The 22,774-nt window shown below is 33.4% G+C and overlaps 2 protein-coding genes and 2 non-coding genes across 5 annotated transcripts; 2 read left to right on the forward strand and 2 right to left on the reverse strand.

Moving 5' to 3' along the window:
* Nucleotides 1-694: 694 nt before the first annotated feature.
* LOC107921326 (protein S-acyltransferase 8) lies at nt 695-5,988 on the forward strand. 2 transcript variants are annotated; one of them, XM_016851200.2, is made up of 5 exons: nt 695-910; nt 3,100-3,285; nt 3,862-4,164; nt 4,472-4,702; nt 5,435-5,988. In XM_016851200.2, exons 1-5 carry the CDS (start codon nt 872-874, stop codon nt 5,717-5,719), a joined length of 1,044 nt encoding a protein of 347 aa, XP_016706689.1. In that variant the 5' UTR covers nt 695-871; the 3' UTR covers nt 5,720-5,988. The 2 variants fall into 2 exon arrangements, with proteins under 2 accessions (XP_016706689.1, XP_040960450.1); XM_041104516.1 differs by having other exon boundaries at nt 3,100-3,261.
* A 2,213-nt stretch (nt 5,989-8,201) lies between these two features.
* LOC107921000 (exosome complex component RRP4 homolog) lies at nt 8,202-10,726 on the forward strand. The gene is made up of 7 exons (XM_016850845.2): nt 8,202-8,719; nt 8,804-8,905; nt 8,996-9,041; nt 9,178-9,267; nt 9,782-9,847; nt 9,976-10,044; nt 10,140-10,726. Exons 1-7 carry the CDS (start codon nt 8,565-8,567, stop codon nt 10,575-10,577), a joined length of 966 nt encoding a protein of 321 aa, XP_016706334.1. The 5' UTR covers nt 8,202-8,564; the 3' UTR covers nt 10,578-10,726.
* Nucleotides 10,727-17,454: 6,728 nt separating this feature from the next.
* On the reverse strand, nt 17,455-17,560 carry LOC121223909 (small nucleolar RNA R71). The gene has a single exon (XR_005921376.1). It is a non-coding gene; the product is annotated as a small nucleolar RNA R71 (small nucleolar RNA).
* Nucleotides 17,561-19,225: 1,665 nt separating this feature from the next.
* LOC121223960 (small nucleolar RNA R71) lies at nt 19,226-19,332 on the reverse strand. The gene has a single exon (XR_005921424.1). It is a non-coding gene; the product is annotated as a small nucleolar RNA R71 (small nucleolar RNA).
* Nucleotides 19,333-22,774: the final 3,442 nt, after the last annotated feature.

Raw genomic sequence — 22,774 nt, forward strand, 5'->3', positions numbered from 1 at the left:
ATAAAATTAACCTCAAGGCTAGGTTATTTCAGTCATTCAAACAAAACCCCATGAACATTTTCTTGAAATAATAAATATTCCTTGCTCTAAATCTTCATAGTATTTGATTCCAACTTACCCCATTTATCATTATCAAGGGAGATCCTTTTTCCCTATGCATAACCAATCAACCATTACTTTTTGATTCCAGGGATAGATTTGTATAACTATAATTAAAATTAAATTGTACGTTGTATAAATAAAATTATATTTACAATTAATATACTTGTATAACTATTATCATATCCAATCATACCATGCAAATACATTGACAAGTAATCAAAATATATGTAAATTTAAACCACCTGTAACAATCCATACATGATACTTACTAAGGTTTCGGACTTGAGATTGCTAGATGTACACACGCAAAAAGGTTGCGATTGAGAGCATAATATTTCGGTATGCTGAAACTTCCAACTTAAAATGACAAAGATTCTGAAGCACCCAACTTGCCACAAATCCAAAAGCCTTTATCTTTAATAATATGCCATAAATAAAACATAAATTATTAAATATATGAAACTAATCAATCAAATAATAAACACATATTGTTGAAAATGACTGAAAATTGTATTAAAAACTGAAAAAGAACTAAAGGGGTTAAGTATAAAAAGAAAAGTGGACAACCAAAAGCAAATCTTAAAAATCCCACAAAACCCATCATTCTTTCCAGCTCATTTTGAACCCCAGAACCGCCTGTTTTTCTTTTTTCTTTTCTTTTCTTCCTCTCATTTATACAAAAGAAATGGCCGAAACCAAGTTTCAAATATTCTTCTCTTTTGTCATCTCAACTTGGTGACGACTGTTCATCTCAACACATTATTCCTTAATGGCTAAGCGCCTGTATGAAGTTTGGAAGGGCAAAAATGTATGCTTTCTCTCTATGCTTCCTAATGCTTAATTCTTAATTTTGCATTTCATTTTGATGTATGGTTTGGTTTATTTTCTCACTACATGTTAGTTTCTACCATCTTTATTTTCATGTCAGCTTCTTGCCATGGTTCGGCTCTTTAAAAGAAACCCAGGATAGGTAGGTTGTTCATTGGCATGTAATCAATGCATATGTATATACTACCATTATGAATTCATTGGCATTTGAATCTTATGATGAAATGCATCAACCAACTACCTCCACCAGTACTCTTGGTAAATATTATGAAATAGAGCCTAAATAAATGAAAGCAGTCATGCTTAATGTGAAATAGTTACTACTTTCATGAAAGTTCAACCAATTCCTATGTTTGTTTAGCTTCGTAAGAGCAACTTGCAATATGAAACACAGTACAAAACATCCCAAGTCGAGTTTTTGGCCTTCTAAATGGATTAGGCCGGCTTACCACCTTACTATTATTCTTGAGACATGGTTTTGTGACCGTGCATCAGGGGATTAGTTGTTGCACCCAACCCACTTCACTGCCGCTTTGAAAGAGGGTAAACAATTAGGTGGACCATAAAATTTTTCCTACTAGACAACTTTTGGTTGTTGATTAGCACTCTTAGAAGTCAGTAAAGTTGATGGTACTCACAAACTTGGGGAGAACCTAATTTCATGCTACCAAATTGTATAGGCTTTTTCTTTGGGGTTGGAAACATATTAAGTAGTATAGGACTTTGGAGTTCCCAGGTTCAGGACTTACGGCACTTGCGAAGCTCAGAAATTTTATGTTAGAGGGAACAAGATTAAATTATAAATTTTCGGGGCCTCAAAGATAGAAGTTTAAGTTATGAGGGTCTAAATAAATTATTAGTTTTTGGGGAATCAAAATACATTTTCACCATATGAACCAAAGAGGGTCGGAAAGGTCTCCCTTGGGATCCATACCTGACTTCCTCTGCTGGCAAAATTCAACCCTACCTCAAAAAGTTAGCTTGTAAGGTGGAGACTCTAATAGGGGACTTAGGTACAAGAGGTATAAATGCAATGTGAAACTTTTTTATTCCTCTTTTGACAACTAAAGAGGTAGGCAATGTATTAACAAGGGTTGGGTGTAGTGGTAAAGTACATTACACTCTCATGGGAGAACTCAGATGCTAATCTTAGAAAGGATATTGTTGGGAGGGGCAATCACAAATCCTAATAGGTTTATTCTCTATGGACCGTAAACGGACATGGAAGATACCTTGATTTAAATGAAAGAAGAAGAAAAAAAGTTTTAGGGAATGTGAAACTTCTTTTATTGCTCTTTTGACAACTACTGGTGAAATCGGTGTAGAACAGGCAACCCAATGAAATAAGCTAGGAATGTAGCTCTTCCACCAGGCTAAGGAAACTAAAATTTGACATCTAAAGTTGCTTGTAATGTGGAGAGTTTGAGAAGGTATACAAGTCAAACTCAAATACAAGAAGTGATGTGAGACTTTTGATATAAGCAACTAAGTGCTTCAAACAAGGAAAAACTCACATTTAGTTTGTGTGAGATTATATTCTACAATACTACAACAAACTAATGATATCGAAGTTTGCAGAGGTAGGAGCTATATATGTAAGATTCTACTACCGTAGCTTGTGGAACTTTTATTATCCTATTAAAAGGGCACACTTTGCTTTTCAAAAAGAGATCATATTTGCACGAGTGAGGAAAAATCATTGGCATTTGGAGCAATCTGAAGTATCAAAGTTGAATTTACATCAAGATGGGCTTCAAAATATCTACAGAATATCTCTACTATGATGGAAAATTTCAAAAGAAAACTTGAATGACTCGATCTTGAAAGGAAACTTTCCCTTTGGAGAGAGGTGAACATGGAAATGCAGCTCTTAGCTGTCCTATACTGGAATACTGAGCTTTATGCTGACCATTATATTTTGAACTTATGATTACTAATGATATTTCTCTAGTTTGTTCAGTTACATTAGTGTTATCCTCATTCAGCAAAATGACCATATATGAATGCATATTTCTCTATGTGGCATATTTAGATACATATACATAGGTGCTTATGCATACATGTTTATAAGTTCGTATGTTCTAATATCTAGAAACCTTTCATTATATTTATTAGTCTAATTTGTGGACCTTTTCTGCATATATATCTTATATTGGCTTCATCTTGCAGAAATTTATTTTCAGGGGGAGGTTGATATTTGGTCCAGATGCAAAGTCGCTGATTATTACCTTACTACTTATCATTGTTCCCGTTATTATCTTCTGTACAAATGTTGCACGGAACCTTTTTGATGAAACTTCAGGAAATATCGCTGGCTATGCAATTCTAATGGTGACAGTAGTTTTCACAATCTATGTTAGTTCCTTTGATAAAACCCTCTGCTCTGTAAACATCACCTTGCAATTCAATTCTTTTCTAGATTCCTGCCTGAAAAAACTAAAATAGGAATAGCATTTTTAATATAGGGTAAATTCCACCAACAGTCACTCAACTTTGGGGTAGCTAACAAAACAGTCACTTAAGTTTTATTTCAGTCACTCAATTTTTGAAAAATAACAAAACAGTCGCTAACATTATAAAAAAGTTACAAACAGACGCTAATTAACAGTTTCCGTTAGTGTCTTAATGGGACTGTTGATGTGGTCGGTTAACTTGCCACATTGGATCTCCACAGTAAAAAACCACCCAATTTAAGAAGAAATTGAAAAAAAAAACCTTAATAAAATAGTAGAAGAAGAAGCAAAATTATTAATGATAACTCTTGAATCACATTTTTGTTGAATAATAATAATTTAATATTTATTTATTATTTTACTTAAAATAATAAATCTTCTTCATATTATTCATATGATCATGTAGGATTATTATCATTATTTATTTTTTACTGAAACCACAAATTTTCAAATGTAATTCCTTAATTGATTATGACAGGTATTACTCCTGCTTCTTCTTACCTCTGCCAGAGACCCTGGAATTGTTCCTCGCAATTTACATCCACCAACAGAAGAGATATGTTATGATTCCTCAGCTTCAATTGATGTTGGGAGACAAACACCAACCCCACGACTACCACCCACAAAAGAAGTTATTGTCAATGGTGTGCCTGTTAGGGTGAAGTATTGTATCACATGCCAGTTGTATCGTCCACCTCGTTGCTCACATTGCTCTGTATGTGATAATTGTGTGGAGCGATTTGATCACCATTGTCCTTGGGTAGGCCAGTGCATCGGAATGGTAAGTGTATCAGGCTTTCTCTTGTTTTTTAACTAGTTGTCTATTTACTTGCTGAAATCTGTATGTTTTTAAAATGGCCAAAAAAAATGAGAAACCAAATCTAAATTATGCACTACAAACAATCGAAAGATTCACATGTGCAAAAATATATTTCTAGACTTTATTATCTTCAGATCCTTTGCCAACAAAACAGGAAACTGAAGTACCATCTTTAGTGTAATTGATGTTTTGATGTTGATAAACATCATCATTGTAAGAAAGATTTGCTCAATGACAAAAGAGTAACTTACCTTCTATGTATATGCAGCGCAACTACCGTTCATTCTTTTTGTTCATTTCGTCTTCAACCATCCTCTGCATCTTTATCTTTGGAATCTCTGCCTTGAACATAAAATTCCTTACGAATGACTATGGAACGGTCTGGAAGGCAATAAAAGAGTCACCACTTTCGGTGGTACTAATGGTTTATTGCTTCATTTTCCTTTGGTTTGTTGGAGGACTTACCTGCTTCCACTTATATCTTATTGGCACAAACCAGGTGAGTATCCTTCTAAATTTTTGGGAGGTTTGGGGAGGAAGTATTACCTGTATTTTGTTCTTTATGTAAGTGGTTGCAGCCTAGTACTCTGATATGCTGCTTTTAGCTTCCTGTTATTTGTATATGATACCAGCCAAGCATGTCTAGAAAGCCAAACTACAAATTTCTTTTGAAGAAAAATATAGACCTTGGGAATGGGAACATACACAAAATGGACTAGGATCTTTCTACTATTTACTTTCTCTATTTTCGTTCTTCTCTCTTTCAAAAGCTGAAACCTGAAGTGCAGGTTGTGAATTATTTATGGAAGAATGTTCAGGTGCTAAAAGTAATGGATGTAAGATGGGATGGGATATGTGAATAATGATAGCTTTGATGTATTTGGAGAATGTAGGTTTGGCATGATGCCAAAACAGTTTCAACAAGGAGAACGGACAATAAAAAAGTGAGGGGATGGGGGAGGGGGAGGGGGAGGGAGATGAGAGTATGTTGACTTTTATGTTATTTAGACTTAACTTGGGAGTGAATGTCAAATATGGATATATGTCTAATTCGAATTTTCTCATATATTTAAAGGACCATATTTTATACCTGTGTCTAAAATATTCAACATAAGTATCAAATAAGAATATAATAAGAAAAATAAAGAGTTGATATAACATAGATGTGAGCTACTTACTATACATCTCTTTCTGTTATCAAGAGTTTCTTATACTGTATTTATTTCTTTAGACCACATATGAGACATTTCGTTACCGAGGAGTAGAAAGGCCTCAAGTATATGACCGTGGCTGCTTGAACAACTTTCGAGAAGTATTCTGCTCCAAGATAAAGCCTTCAAGAAACAATTTTCACGCTTATGTACAAGAAAATGAAAGAGGGTTTACCCGGGGCATGAATTCAGAAGGTTACATAGGTAATTTAGATGGAAACCGAAGAGAAAAAGTAGAAGACGACCGAGAAATCGGTGGCGACCTTCTCAAGATATCCCAACGCCGTGAAGCTGAAGATGCTTAAGAGCAACCTCAACAAGCAGCAGCAGGCCTTTACCAAATCTCTTCTAAGGCTAGCTGAGTTCCTTTGGGATGAAAAATACCTTAAATGGGTAACTTTATCTTTGCCTAGAAATCTTGAGGGCATGGATAGCTAAAGAATTTTGAAAGAAAGAAAGAAAGAAAGAAACAGCAGCATAGACTAGCACTGATTGTTTTATCAGAGTCCATATTTGTTTATAGACAGTGCAAATCCAATTTAGTTTTATAAATATCCATCACTGAGTTATTCAATTCTCCCTTCTCAACATTGCATTATTATTATTTTTCCTATATTATGGTAGCATAATTTCCATCATAGATACATTTGTGAAGAGATTTTTGATTCGTTTAAGAGAAAGTTGTATAATGCTCACTCAGAACTCTGTAAAGAAAAAAAATAATTTTGAGCAAACTGAGTATGTGGATTGACAACTAGATATTCTAATTCTCATAAAATGATCTATTTTGATCAACCATCAATATTATCTCTTCAATCAATATAAGATATTTAGAGAGAGCTAATTAGAAGTCTAATTATTTAGAATTGTCAATAAATAAAGAGTCTTCAAGGCATAATAAATCTTATGGACGGCAAATCAAGCCCAATAAGTACTCTTAATGCCACCTCCTTGCTTGCTTGGGTGGCAAGGTTTCTCCATACATGTGTTTGTCACCTTTTAATATTAAGGCTTACATATATTTTGGATTGTTAATTAATTTCAAGTAAAAAATTAAAATTAATTATCTAATTAAATATAGTACGCAAACCCTATTTTAATCTCGTTGAACTCACCACGTTTTTATTGTATTAAAATGCATACACAATTTTATTTACTTAATTTTATTTCAAGCAATTAAATATTATAATCACTTAATTTAAATCCACTTCGAATCCATCATTTGATCTAATTAAATAAATATCCAAAGTAACTAAATTAATCCCAGATCAATCTAATCGTTAAACAAAAAAAAAACTTATTATTTCAATGAGTAAATCTAGTGAACTAATTCTACTTGTTCAATGTGTACGGTCCCATGCAAGTGTTCATATTAAACTTAATCTGTCAAAAAGTTGTGTTGAGTTAATAGATGAACCGATTGGACATATATAATTATGACTTAAATAAATTGTAATTAAGTTTTGGCTCTTTGTCTATTAATTATAAAGTTATTTTGTCACATAGTCATTCCACTAAAGTATTATAATTGATCTCCCTATTATATACTATTACTGTAACGCCCCCAAATTTTCTATACAACATCTGGTATTGTTCTGAGATCATGTTTAGTGAACTTTGAGAAAATATAAAAATGAGTTAGAAAAAGAGATCATAAGGAATTAATTTGATATTGGTGATGGAAATCAATGAAGAGTTGTGAATGTGAAAATGTGATAAAATGATCAATCATAAATTTTAAAAAGTATGAACACTAAAATATAATTTTACTAATTTGAGAAAATGTTAGTTAATAATGATTATTTGGAATAAAAATGACATGAAATGTATATTGGTAGGATGAAGATCACATTTAGTCTAAATTGGATAAGATTAAAAAGCATAGGGATTAATTTATGAATTTTCACTTTCACCATAAAAAGATAATTTATGACATAAGTAAACTAATATTGGAGTATAATTGTGAACTATACTATTTAGATATGTTAATGTGTCATCTTTATGAGAAGGGAAAATTGACTTGAGATGGCTAGTAACAAGTTACAAGCACAAAGAAAACTAGGGGAGAATCGAAGCTTATGTTCTTAAATGCTATCTGATGTTTAAATCAGCAGGTATTTAAAAGAGATAAAGGGTTTGAAATATATTAGAGAATAATGATAGTGAAAGATATTCCTTAATAATTGCTAGATCTTCCTTTTTTATCAAAACTTGCGGCCATTCCTTTTGTTACTCATGAGTTGCTTTCTTGCATAAGAGTGTGTGGTCGTATTGATTGGTTGAGATATTCGTAGTCGTTAATATCATGTTCTAAAACCATGTGCTTACTCGTTAGGGTATCCTTATTTGGCAAGATTGTGACCATGAACTTTGTGGTGTTACCCTATTCTTTTATTTAGGTGTTTATTGGATAGTAATGTTTATCTTAAAGCGCCAAGTGTAACATTGAAGTTGTAATTGAGTTAATATCGATTATGTTCGCTCTAATACATATTTTTTGGATTGGGGTAACAACTTTATATTAAATTTTCTAGAGTTGAATTATTTGTTTAATTTAAATTTCTCAATTATTACAAGTATTTTAAATTTAGATTAATTTGATTAGATATGAATAACTATTTAATCAAAAAAAATGTTTACATTAATTATAAAAAATAGCCTTCTAAAATGTTTTAATATATTTTAAATAATAAAAACAGCTTTTGACTTCTAACAATTGAGTTAAGCCTTCGCTTCTGAACAAATTTATTTAAATTAGGTTTTTCTTAGTTATAAGATATTTAGGCAAAAGAAATATCATTGTGCAGAAAATCTAACTTCTTCAACCCACGTAACTTTTCCCCTGTTTCTTATGCATTTCTCTCTGTCTCTTCTTTAAGCTTGAGCTGCGAGATATTTTTTTTGGGTACTTTGGTCACGGAAACAAAATTACAGAAATCTTACAAAAGTACGAACAAATCAACCGGGTGGCCCAATTAAATAGCCCGTTAACAGCCCAATTAGTAATCAAAGAATGGGGGGAAATTCAATCGAGGCATTAGGGTTTAGGGTTTCTTCTTCTCCTTCTTCTCTCCACTTTTTTTGTTTTGCAGGAAGAGTTTGAGTACCCCGAAATCAAGCTTATGCCGAGTAGCCGATAACAAAGATAAAATGAGAGGATTGAAGTTACCGTTGAGCCAAACCCAAAGGGTAAGACTTCAAAGGGCATTCGAAAAGCTTCAGTCTCTATCTGCTATGGCCAATTCCGACGCTTCCGTTACCGTCGCCGATACTATTCCTGTCAACTACGAAGACGCTTTTCTCAAGTGCTCCCCAAAAACTACAATTAAATTAATTATATAGCATGGCTAAACACTTGTTTTATGTTCTTCACTTTTTTTTTTCTGAAGGGGACATGGAACAACGGACCTCAACGGCGAATTGGTGGCAACTGTGTGCGGCGTTGTGGAGCGCGTCAACAAACTGGTCTACGTACGCTCCTTACGCGCTAGGTATTCTCAAACAAAAATCTCTCTTCAATCCTATTACTCTTCTTTTGTTGTTTTGGAATTTAATTATTTTCGAATTATTAAATCTTTTAGGTACAAGCCAGAGGTTGGGGATGTCGTAGTGGGACGTGTAGTCGAGGTAAGGCCTAAAGTGGCTGAATAACACTTACCTTCAAATGTGGCATTGACCCAGTATTTCCCTTTGTACCAAAAATAATTATTCTTCTTTTCTGGAACACATAAGGGACTTTGCATTTTCATTTATTCATATTCAGGTTGCTCAAAAGCGGTGGAGATTAGAAATTAATTTTAGCCAAGATGCGGTTTTAATGCTTTCTTCAATGAACATGCCTGATGGTATTCAGGTAACTTGTATATTCCTTGCAGAAATTATGTAGAATTTATAATGAAATTCGATTGAGGTTGGATGCTTGATGTGAGAGTGCAGTTCTCCTTGTATATTGTTAGACTAGCAAAGTCTTTTTAGTTGAACTTCCACCATTGGTCTGATACTGCATAGTATCCCTTGAAGCTATCCATTGAATTTTATATGAGCAACATTTATAAGTTCCTCATTCCTTGTTTGTCTTGCTTCAAAACTGCCTCATATTTATGCTAGCTGCGTTTTGATGCCATATGGGGAAAATATTTATGTTTTTTCCCTATGTTATACTGACTCATTTTTCTTGAAGAACCTGTTTTTGACATATATTTGGTCATTGATATGTGGATATGATCCTCCTAATAGATGGAAAATTTAGAAAATTGAATATACCCATGTTGGACATTTAAGTCCGATACTCATCCCTAAGTAACATACAACTTTGCTTTTGCTCCCTTATAAATTTTCCTAATTTAAATTTCACTTTGTATTATTAGCGACGGCGAACTGCTTTGGATGAACTCAACATGCGAAGTATATTTGAAGAGAATGATATTGTCTGTGTAAGTCCAGTGACGCACTTGTTTGTGTTCTCTTTTGTAGTATTTTTATATGAACATGAACATGCTATATGACAAATAGAAGAAAACGATGAACACTTGTGTTGGAAATGACATTCTTTTTTCTTCAGGCTGAGGTTCGTAATTTCCAGCATGATGGCAGCTTACAACTCCAAGCAAGAAGCCGAAAGTATGGAAAGGTATCTATCTCGAAAGAATTTGTATATCCCTTCTGATTTGGCATAGTTTGTCGATCTTAATAATGCTATTGCTGATTGAATCGACATGTACACAGCTTGAGAAAGGCCAGTTGCTCATAATTGATCCTTACCTGGTGAAGAAAAGCAAACAGCATTTCCATCACCTTGAACAGTTTGGAATTGGCTTGATACTTGGACGTAACGGATATATATGGATTGGCGAACATGTTGAAGCTAGAGACAGTATGGTAATCGATCAAGCTAAAAGTACTGAACAATCTACAGTTGTTGAAGGAATAAACCAAGCTTATACCCCGCTAGAGATGAGGCAAAACATATGCAGAATTGGAAATGCTATCCGAGTATTGACGAGTTTAGGTTTCAATGTAGATTTAAATTTGATCATGGAGACAGTTGAGTTGAGTAGCTCACTTAAGATTGACATACATGACATGCTTGGTTCCGAGTTTCATGTTCTGGTTGCAGAAATGGAGGCTGAACGAAGAATTTTGACTACAAAGCGGAAAAGATGATCCGACATTCATCTATAAATCGTTTGTGAGTTCTCTTCCAAGAAAAGATTGCTAATTTGTTGCAATGGAATGGAGAATGTTGTACCTTAATGCAAAATTCTTCCTGTTAAGAAATCATTATTATTTTTAATAGAATGTTATTGGGTTTTCATATGCTTTATTTATTAAGCATAATTCTCTAATAAGATTGAGTTTTGAACTTTACTAAAAATAAAAGTAAATCGTTGATGTTTTATTGCACGAAAATAAGATTAAGAACTTTTATTTCATTGTAGTTTTACTCAATTAATTTTGGTAATTGATAAATAGAGCTTAATTATCAAAATCATTGGAGTACCGTTTCTCTTTATCAATTATTGGAGCACTGTTAAATTATTATTTAGTTTATTTAAATAAACATTTTTTATAGATTACATCAGTCAATGAAGAATATTTTAACAAAATATGATCATAACAAAATAAATGTTCTCGGCTCCTATTTCATACAATATATATTTTATTATATCCCTTTATCATTTGGACACGTGTCAGTGCTAGAAGTAGTGTTGACCTCCTTGTTGACTCCATATGAAATTTTCTTGCTTGACCACCTGCTCTCAGCACCTTTTAGTAAGATCGACCGTTCTTTTCACAAAAGATCTAACCACTCAACTTTTTAGGTGTGAATGCTCTTCAAGTGTAAACATGCCTTCAAGACTATGAGGGGTGCAGCTGAGCGTAACAGCGTTGTACTGATTGAATAAATAAATGAATGGGCCCTACTATCCATAGTTTTTTACTCATTGGGTTTTTCATGGCAATCTACCACATCACACTAATGGACAATGGGACCTCTCCTATAAATAGATTGACTAGCGATGAAGAAGGGATTAATTTCCAACACCCTAAAGTTACTTTGAGCAATTATCCTCTCAATCAGTTTGTCCTCTTGTCCTTGTTCCAGCTCTTGGCTTCTTTAGGTGAACTAGCCTCCACAACACCACCTTGATGCCCTACTATCCATAGTTTTTTACTCATTGGGTTTTTCATGGCAATCTACCACATCACACTAATGGACAATGGGACCTCTCCTATAAATAGATTGACTAGCGATGAAGAAGGGATTAATTTCCAACACCCTAAAGTTACTTTGAGCAATTATCCTCTCAATCAGTTTGTCCTCTTGTCCTTGTTCCAGCTCTTGGCTTCTTTAGGTGAACTAGCCTCCACAACACCACCTTGATCTCCTCTTTATTCCTCTTTGTCCTCTTCCCTTATTGTACATTGTATCAACAATTGGTACGGTGAGCATGGACTGAGCAATGTCTTAGAATCAGAATGATATTATTCCTAATCCCTTCAACAAAAGCAATATCACCAACCCTACCAACTAATGACGACGTCAACACTAAACTCCCCTCACCCCAAACCTAGAATCCTAGCACTAAAATGACAACTCGCCCAACATTACCCCCATGGAGGCCCTTTCCTAGCTTATGAACATCCTCAATATTCTTGTTTCTACTCCCTTGGCTAACCCTGCCACTATGGTATCACCTTCAGTCCCCTAACACTCCATCTTCCTTTGCTAATCCACAAGCCCTTAGAGATGACCTTCTAGAGAAACTACTCTATTGTTTTCCTTGCCAACCTCAACCTATTACTATGACTATTCCACCAAATCAAGCCTCCTAGTAGCAACAACTCCCTAGTTCCCAATGCCAAGTTACTAATATGCAAGAGAAAATGTGTCTAATGAAGGAGTAGTTTCTAGCTCAGCACCGTCAGTTCCAAGAACAGGAGGAGCGCCAACACCTATTGGAACTGGAGAATACTTGTAATGAGCGTCTAATTGCAGAGTTGCGTGCAACCAAGGATGTTGCCAAAGATGATGAATTACCCCTTCCGCTTGAACTGAAAGGTATGACCCAATCCACTATTCATAAAAATTGGAGAGAGCACGATGATGATGATGAAGTTATGCAAGATCCTTAACCCCTTAACCATCCAAATTGAAAGGTCCAAAAGAAAGTTGCTTCTGTGGAGGAGCAAATTGCAACTTTCATGCTAGAGTAGAGTTGGCAAAACAAGCTCAAGCCTGAAAGCCCACCCATGCCGATTTGAGATCAGAAAAGCCCGAGCCCGAGAAAATCCAAGCTCGACAAAACTTGAGCCTAAGAAACCCTAAGACTGATCTGACCCGAGCCCAAGATAAATCCGACTTAAAGCTTGATTTTATAACTAAACAACCATAATAAAGATTAATAATTAATATAATTTTATGATATTACTTAAAATATAAATAAATGATAATCTTTTTTTTTGAAAATGTATTCTTAAGCATTGCATATTTATATTAAAATTTTATTAATAGGAAATTAATTAATAATATTTTTATGTTAAATTATAAAGTGAAATACATTTTTAAAAACTTTAAATTTAATATAAAATATTTTTAATACTATAATTATATATGTATAATAATTATTAAAATCTATAAAATTAAACTTTATTGATCGTATAATAATATATTATACAACTATTACCGAAACTAATTACCTAATCTAACATTAAACAGATATACTAAATTAGTATATTACTAATACATAAAATAATAATATAATATAACTATTACTAAAAAGATTAATACATATATAAATATTATTATAATATAGATTATAATAAAAGATAAAATATTACATGTGATATTATAATGTTTAATCATCAGTGCATATATATAAACTATTAATATATGATATGATATGATATGATATTATATATATAATATAATATAGTGAGAGAGCTAACTTTTAAATGTAAGAAAAATATAGACTTAGAGCATATTTCAACTAGTAGAATAATAAACGGTAATATATATAATAAGTAATATATAATGTATTGCTATTATATATAACTATTATTATAATATAGATTACAATAAAAGATATAGTATTACATGATATTATAATGCTTAATCATTGATGCATATATATATAAACTATTAACATATTATATACTATATGATATGATATAACATTATAGTAGGAGGGCTAACTTTCAAATGTAAGAAAAATATAGGGACTTGGAGCATATTTTAACCAGTATAATAATAAACAGTAATATATTATAATAATTAACATATAGAGGTGCTCATGCATGCAAGGTATCTAGACCAATTTTTCAAGCTCGAGCACAGCCTGACCTTACCTGCCCATATTTGATTTTTTAGATTAGTTTTTTATTTAAAAATAATTTTTTTTAAAAATATAATACACTAAATGCACTAAAAAAATACTAAAATAAAAATTTTCTTGTAACGACCTGGTTTCTAATGGTGTCAAAAATGCGATTTTGGAATCTTATTTCCGTAAAACGAGTTCATAAATATTAAATAGGAAAATTTACAGAGTTAGTATAAAAATATATTGGAATTGAATTGAGTAATTTAGCTAGAAATGTGATTAATTATGGTGTAGGGACTAAATTGTAAAATTCAATCGCTATAGATTTTTAATTAAGAAAATACTTGAGAACTTAGATAGCAATCATTCAAGAGACTAAAATGGTTAATAAACCAATTTAGAATAAATGTTAGTGGATGATATGGTGGATGCCATTAGAATTAACAAATTGATGATTAACGAATAATTAACAAAGATTAAACTAATTAATTAAACTTAATTACAAATTAACCTAAGTATATAAGCTAAATTTTAGTGGAGAAAGATGAAAAAAAGTTTTCATCTTCATCCTTTAGCATCGTCCACCATTAAAACCAAAAGAAGAAAAACCTTCAAGCTTTATTCATCATTCAATCACCATTATAAGTAAGTCTCTAAATCATTTTTGTTTGATTTTTATAAATTTGTTACCATGAGAGCTTGATTTAGCTAGCTCATGTATTAATTTGTCCAACTATTAAAATTTTGATAAGTTTCCATTGTTGAGAAATTGTAAAACTTAATAAGATTTGTTGTTAGCTTTGCTACATTAAGGACAAAATTGAATAAAATAAAACTTGTTATGAAATAATGTTAGGAATAGAAAGTATAGGGTCCCTAATGAATAAGTTGAAACCATATTTTAATTCGAAGCTATATATTGGAAGTTATGCAAATCCCGAGTTTAGGGACTAAATTGAATAAAATGCAAAATATTCTTGACTTTGTATTTGAATGTGAATTGGATGAAATTTGATATTGTTTAGTTTTTGAATTATCATTCATAGCCAAAGAAGACGTCGAGCCATCGAAAGGGAAAGGAAAAACCAGAGTTGACGACGAGTGACACGAGATTTTGGTTTATATTTCTATGATTTGAGATCAATCTAATTATTACATATTCATGATATTTTGCATAATGTGGTATTGAGGTGAGTTGATAATGTTCGTTTGAATTGAATTGCTATGATTAAGATCGAATGTTGAGATAATGGACCGAATTCAATAGAATAGAAAGTAGCATGATTTAATTGATATATAATACTTGGTATGGAATTGAATTGAAACATGTTATATGATATGATGAAATGGTGATGGATTGAGAATGATGGAACATGAATCGAACTATTTAATGAAATTGGGAAATTGGTTACCTTATTAATTGTTCAAGCAAAGCTAGATATAGTTGGCATGCCATAGGATAGATTGGGTACGAGTTACTTCGACTATATGTCGATGACTGCTAAATGCATTTTCCTTCAGACGTTCCAATGAGTGTTGAACACAACTTTTACTTCGGTTATACCAATGTGCATTGGGCATAATCTATATACTTTAAACATTCCAATGAGGCAATGGGTGTCAAATTGGTGTGTTGGTTGGAATCCATGTATCCATTTGAGTATGAGTCATGCTAATAGGGACTATAAATGTAAATTGGTGACCTACCGCCAAACGTGGTGGCAGTTTTAGTACATTTCGACACTTAGGAGGCTTGTTTTCTAGTTGTTTTATAATTAATTATCACATTTTCAGCTTTTGTTGTTTAGGAATAAGCATTTTTACACAATATTTGATGTTAGTTGATCTATTAGGCCAATTCGGGCCTTAGGTAGTTTTAATCTGTTTAATTGAGTGTGAAGGATGTGTATTTAGTAGCTCGATAGCCTTAAGGATCACACTCAAGTGTAGCACGAGCTTTTCAAGACGCTCCACGAGAAGCCACAACTGCTAGTTTGGGAAATTGATGTTGTGTCATGACACAATCAAGGTGTGTTGGGACATAGGGTTGAACGTGGGACACAAGTACTGCAAAGGCTAAAATCGTCTGTGCAATCAATTATTTTCGATATTAGAGTTTGTAATAGACCTAATTAGGGTTTCTAAACATTAGTATAAATAGAAAGGTTGTGGCCAACATGTGGGCAAGCCTTTAGAAGCTGTAGTTAGTAGACTTAGGTTTTAAGTTTATTTTCTTTTCCGTTTCAAGATACTTTGTTGTTTTTTACTAGGTTCGTTAACGATTACGAGATTATGTCATTACGATCACATGCGATTCAATTGATTGAGCAATTTTTTACCTTTCTCTTATTTAATTTATTTGTGTTCTTTTTTATGTTTAAATTAAATCTAAGAGTTATGACATCTAGATCCATGAGAGGCTAAGTCTCTAGGAAGATTAATGAGTGGATGTGGGATTAGTTAATGGAAGAATATGCGTTTCCTGAAGGAATTAATTGGTTTTAAAACATGTATGCTTAAACCCTAGGATTGACAGCCCTAGGAAGTCAACTAGGTTAAACGAGGTCGAGAGATAAGTTTGCTAAGTAAATCATGATTTGTCTCGGTAGGGAAAGTGGGGTCGGGAGATAAGCGAGTACTTGTTGATTAGTTAATTAGTTAATTAGTAGAGGTCGGGAGGTAATACTGGTTAATTAATAGTTAATTCCATTTAAACCCAAATTATGATGTTAATTACAACCACTGAAACGAGTTAATCTTCTACATGTTAATCTAATTTAGTTGTTTGTTTATTTTCTGTTATTTAATTTAGTTGAATTTAGTTTATGATTTTTTTATCTCTTTTGTTGAGTGTCGTAATATAAATTTTAATTATTACTATTTAGACTTATTATTGTAGAAGTAGATTTAGGATTTAATTCGTCCTCCCTTGGGTACGATCCTTAGAATACTTCTCTATGTTCCGTTGTAACATTTACTATATTATAATTTAACCTGTGTACTTGCAAACATCACTGTATTATTTTCATATATTTTACAGCAATATTTCTGTCCAAACGTTCGCACGTTTAGCAACAGTCAAGTTACCGTGGAGGTTTCAACATTTAATCTAAATTTTATTTTTTGCAATTAATAAGATAAATAGGAAAAAATAAAATTTATAAATACGATTTCTTTCATTTTTTTAATTTAATTGCTAATTTTTATTTTTCTGTATTAAATTTTGGTGTATGACTTAAAGCGAAAACATCCCTATCGAGTCGTACCTTGATTCAAAACAACTCCTAAGGTGTCACCGACAAGTAAAAAACGATGATCCAACCGCGATAATTGATTTACCCTAAGAGAACCCGTGGAGAGCTACTGATGGCTCAACGAATGTTGCGTGAGTTTGCACTACCTACGCTAGATGCCATGGGAGGCAGTATTGAAAGGCCGACTATGAATGGAAATAAATTCTAGATAAATATGGCCACAATCTAGATGATCCAGAATACATTATAGTTCAAAGGAAATATAGAGGATCCTTCAATTGTGCGACACTTTCAAATATAACAGAGTAATCGATGATGATGTTCGTCTTTGATTATTTCCATTTTTATTATGTGACAACACCGTCGAATTATTAGATCCCCTCGAACTAGGATCCATCACAGCATGGGATGAATTAGTAAAAAAAATTCTTCATAAAATTTTCCCGATTAGTCGCACCATTCAGCTCAGACGTGACATCGCAAATTTTAAACAATTTGAAGGAGAAACATTGTACGAAACAAGGGAACGATTCAAATCAATGATACATAAGTGCCCCCATCATGGATTGCAAGAATGGCTCCAGATTCAAATATTTTATAACGGGGTACACGGTAATATCAAAGCCAGTATAGACGGAGCGGCCAGAGGATCTCTTATGCACCACATTCATGAGAGAGCTTATCAAGTTATAAATGGTATGACAATGAACTCATACATGTGGCCAAGTGAGAGATTTGCGTACAAGCCAAAACCTCCAACCATGAAAATAATCAGTGAGGAATATAAATATCAACAAATTTTGGAGAAGCTGAATCGGTTGGAGACAACTATCAAACCTGTAACAGGTCATTTTTTAGTGGTGTCAAAAATAGTGGTTTTAATACCACAATTCTGAAGAGGGAGCCCGTAAATATTATTATTTATATTTATGAGTTAACTATTATGATATAGTGAATTTTGATTTGATAATTTTATTCAATTGGATAATTAGTTAAGTACAAGTGGTTCGATCATAAAGTCAAGTGGTTTTGGAAAATGAGATAGACCTCATTTTCATAAATTGATTCCATAAATATTTGTATTAAATATTTACGGAGTTTCTATATAGGTGTATTTAATTTTGGTACAAAAATTTTAATGATTGGATGATTAATTAGGGTATAAGGACTAAATCATAAAAATTGTAAAAGTTAATTTCTATAGAATTTTAATTAATTGAAGGATCAATTAGATAACTAGACCATTATTAAATGGTCAAATGCCGGTGATAGCAAACTATCACCCACCAAAAGTTGTTACGTAGAGTTATTGTTTATTAATTAAGTGTTAATTAGGATTAATCATAATAATTATATATTAATCTTAATATAAATAATAAAATGAAAAGAAAAATAGACACTTCTTCATTCTATTGTCTTTTCCACAGAACCTAAGGGGGAGAAAATGAGTTTCAAGTTTATTTACATTCAACCATTGCATGATATGAAATTCTAAGCTTGTTTTTGTAATTTTTATGTTTTTGATGTTGTTGTAATTAAGTCTAGCTAACTCATATCTCCGTTTCCAAAACTGTTAAAGATTTTAAATCTTGTCATTGATGAATTTTAGATGTTTTTGATAGAAAAAGGTAGATTTGGAAGCTATGAAATGTTTAAGGATTATTTGATAAAGTAAAATTTGGATTTAAGGACTAAATTATGAATATGTAAAAAGTGACATTAGATTTATGTAAATTTATATTTTTGAGGGCTGTAGAAGGACATAATTGAAATTTGAATGAAAAAAGAAGCTCAATTGTGAAAGTTATACTTGTTTCGGTTTTAGGGACTAAATTGAATAAAATGTAAAAGTTAAAGAATTATCATATAAAATGAAATTAAAAGATTATAAGAATGAATTTGAGTGTTATTATAAGAATTATCATATAAAATGAAATCAAGGCACAACTGTTCAAGCTGAAGCCAGTCATGTTCCAAATGCTTCAGAGAGTGGGCCAATTCAATGGAATGCCTACCGAAGATATGCACCTGCACTTAAGATTGTTCATGGAGGTGAGCGATTCTTTCAAGTTAGCCGGAGTACCCGAAGATGCATTATGATTGAAGCTATTCCCATACTCACTAAGTGACAGAGCTTGAGCCTGGTTGAACTTATTGCCACCAAATTCAATTTCCACATGACAAAATTTAGCAGAAAGATTCCTCGTGAAGTATTTTCCCTAGCAAGAATGCTAAGTTGAGGAACGAGATCACTACTTTCCAACAAATGGATGATGAGTCATTGTATGAGGCATGGGAAAGGTAAACAGAATTATTACGAAATTTCCCTCATCACAGAATCCCACATTGCATCCAACTTGAGACGTTTTATAATGGTTTCAATGCCCACACGAGGATGTTAGTGGACGCTTCTGTTAATGGTGCTCTCATTTCTATGTCTTATAATAAGGCTTATGAAATCATTGAGAGGATTGCCAATAACAATTATCAATGGCCAACCTATCGAGTAGTGTTAGGAAGACAAGTAGCTAGAATACATGAAGTAGATGCTCTTACTTCACTCACATCTCAGGTATCCCCAATATTCTCAGTGCTTAAAAATCTTACCACTAATGGGTCTAATAGTTTTGCAACACAACTACCGAATCAATTTGAAAATGTAGCCTGTATCTATTATGGGGAAGGACATTTGTTTGAAGAATGTCCATCGAACCTAGAATCCGTGTATTACATAGGTAACTAGAACCAAAATCAAGGAAGGCCAGGACTGCAGTCCAATTTTTATAACCCATTGTGGCGAAACCACCCGAATTTTTCTAGAAGTAACTAAGGGGTGGAACCAGTAACACTTACGCCCAACCTAGACCGACTCAACCACCTGGTTTCCCCTAACAAGTTCAGAAACCAACCCAGGCTGAACCGTCCAATAGCTTAGAGAACCTACTGAAGGCATACATGATAAAAAATGACGTCACTCTAAGGAATTTAGAGAATCAAATGGGTTAGCTTGCAACTGAACTCAGAAACCGACCACAAGGTGTTTTACCTAGTGATACAAAGAATCTGAGAAATCCAGGGAAGGAGCATTGTAAAGTGTTGACATTAAGGAGTGAAAAGACATTAGAGCCCAACACTGTCAAAGTTGAAAATGAGCCAACTGATGCTCAAGGCTCAGAGGAAGTTCAACAGAGTGTTGAAATTCCAGTTTCACCGGAACCTGAATCTACAAAATTTGATAAGGTAACTTCTGAACCAGCTAATTTTGATAAACTAACAACTTCGTTAGATACAGAATTGCCATAGAAGACGAATCAACCAATTCTAGTAAAGAAGCTACCACCACCCTACCCTCAAAGGCTTCAGAAGCAGAAGCAGGAAATTCAATTCAAGAAGTTCCTAGACGTACTCAACCAACTTCATATCAACATCCCATTGGTTGAAGCACTTGAAAAATGCCGAACTCTGTCAAATTCATGAAGGATATCCTATCTAAAAAAATGAAGACTTAGAGAATTTGAAATGGTAGCCCTAACAAAGGAATGCAGTGCATATCTTCAAGACAAACTACCCCCAAAGTTGAAGGATCCTAGATGTTTTACCATACCTTGCAACATTGAAACAACATATTGTGGTAAGGCATTATGTGACTTGGGTGCGAGTATCAACTTGATGCCCATGTCAATATTTAGAAAGTTGGGGATAGGTGAAGTTAGACCTACTACGATTACAATTCAATTAACAGATCGATCCTTAGCACATCAAGAAGGAAAAATCGAGGACATATTGGTACTTGTAGACAAATTTATTTTTCCTGTCGAGTTTGTGGTTCTAGACTTTGAAGCAAATAAAGAAGTGCCAATCATCCTAGGAAGACCTTTCCTAGAAACCAAAATGACCCTCATTGATGTGCAGAAGGGCGAGCTTACTATGCGTGTTCAAGACGACCAGGTAACATTTAATGTTTTTAAGTCTATGCGGTTTCCTGACACAATTGATGATTGTTCTGCCGTTTTCGAATTAGAGGAATTAATCATAGATAAGGAAATCAACTATGTTGAGGACCTATTGGAAGAAATTATGACATCAAACCCTCCAAATGATGAAGAGGGGATGAATACTTAGCTTTGCTAGAAGCTAATCAAACGAGATTTAATCCGCAATCCCGTTTTGAATCTTTTTAGTTAGAGAATAGGGATTATGGCCAACCAAAAGCGTCAATTAAAGAGCCACCTAAATTAGAACTCAAGGTACTTCCTTCATATTTAAAATATGTTTATTTAGGTAACACTTTTACTTTGCCTGTAATTATTTCAGCGAAATTAACCATTGAGCAAGAACAAACACTCATCTTAGTATTGAAACAATTCAAGAAGGTTATCGGATGGACCATAGTCGATATTCGCGGAATTAGTCCATTTTTATGCATAAACAAGATCATTCTAGAAGATGGCGAGAAAGGGACGATTGATGGACAACGAAGACTGAACCCCATCATGAAAGACGTGGTAAAGAAAGAAATCATCAAGTGGTTAGATGAGGGTACAATTTACCCCATCTCAGACAGTTCATGGGTAAGTCCAGTTCAATGCATGCTAAAGAAAGGAGGTATTACGATCATTGAGAATGAGAATAACGAGTTGATACCGACTAGAACATTTACGAGATGGGGAATTTGCATCGATTATCGGAAGTTGAACAAGGCCCTAGGAAAGATAACTTTTCTTTGCCGTTTTTGGACCAGATGCTAGATAGACTCGTGGGGTGAGACTATTACTATTTTCTCAATGGATACTCGGGGTATAATCAGATTACAGTAGCACCAGAAGATCAACATAAGACAACATTCACCTGCCCATACGGTACGTGCGCATTTATGTATGTCATTTGGTATATGTAATGCATCTGCTACATTTCAAAGATGTGTGATGTCTATTTTTACAGACATGGTTGAGAAATACTTGGAAGTCTTTATGGATGATTTTTTAGCATTCAGAGATACAAATAATGATTGTCTAGCCAATCTAGCCAATGTACTAAGGTGATGTGAAGGAACAAACCTCGTACTCAACTGAAAAAAGTGTCATTTCATGGTACGAGAGGGTATTATTCTAGGGCATTGAATAACGAGACATGGAATTGAGGTAGATAAAGCAAAGGTAAACGTTATTGAGAAACTCCCACCTCCAACATCTATAAAAGGTGTTAGGAGCTTTTTGGGCCATGCCTGTTTCTATCGAAGATTTGTCGATGACTTCTACAAAGTTTCTAAACCTTTATGAAAATTATTAGAGAAGGACACGACAATCAAATTTGATGAGTAGTGCTTAAGAGCTTTCAAATATTTGAAGAGTCGATTAGTTTCGGCACCCATAACCATCACACTAGACTAGGATTTGCCATTTGAATTGATGTGTGATGCAAGTGACTTCGCGACAGGAGCTGTCATGGGCCAGCAAAGGAACAAATTTTTTCATCCCATCTACTACGCAACTCGAACTCTAACAGGAGCTCAACTGAATTATATGGTAATAGAGAAAGAGTTACTTGCTATTGTGTTTGATTTTGACAAGTTTCAGTTTTATCTTGTAGGTACCAAAGTGACTGTTTATACGAGCCATTTGGCAATTAAGTATTTACTTGCCAAGAAAGTCGCTAAGCTGAGACTGATCCGATGTGTACTTCTACTTCAAGAGTTTGATCTAGAAATTCAAGATCGAAAGGGAGTAGAAAACCAAGTAGTAGACCAGTTGTCCAGATTGGAGACGCAAGAAGGGAATTCTCC

This window comes from Gossypium hirsutum, chromosome D11 (assembly GCF_007990345.1).
Source record: "Gossypium hirsutum isolate 1008001.06 chromosome D11, Gossypium_hirsutum_v2.1, whole genome shotgun sequence".
Classification (NCBI taxonomy): Eukaryota; Viridiplantae; Streptophyta; class Magnoliopsida; order Malvales; family Malvaceae; genus Gossypium; species Gossypium hirsutum.

What these genes read in the sequence shown, in the direction of transcription:
- LOC107921326 (XM_016851200.2), top strand. Translation starts at nt 872, where the DNA reads ATGGCTAAGCGCCTGTATGAAGTTTGGAAGGGCAAAAAT. An exon ending in AAGTTTGGAAGGGCAAAAAT is followed by an intron (nt 911 to 3,099) that starts GTATGCTTTCTC and finishes TTCATCTTGCAG; the next exon opens with AAATTTATTTTCAGGGGGAG. An exon ending in CAGTAGTTTTCACAATCTAT is followed by an intron (nt 3,286 to 3,861) that starts GTTAGTTCCTTT and finishes TGATTATGACAG; the next exon opens with GTATTACTCCTGCTTCTTCT.
- LOC107921000 (XM_016850845.2), top strand. Translation starts at nt 8,565, where the DNA reads ATGAGAGGATTGAAGTTACCGTTGAGCCAAACCCAAAGGGTAAGACTT. An exon ending in TACGAAGACGCTTTTCTCAA is followed by an intron (nt 8,720 to 8,803) that starts GTGCTCCCCAAA and finishes TTTTTTCTGAAG; the next exon opens with GGGACATGGAACAACGGACC. An exon ending in ACATGCCTGATGGTATTCAG is followed by an intron (nt 9,268 to 9,781) that starts GTAACTTGTATA and finishes TTGTATTATTAG; the next exon opens with CGACGGCGAACTGCTTTGGA.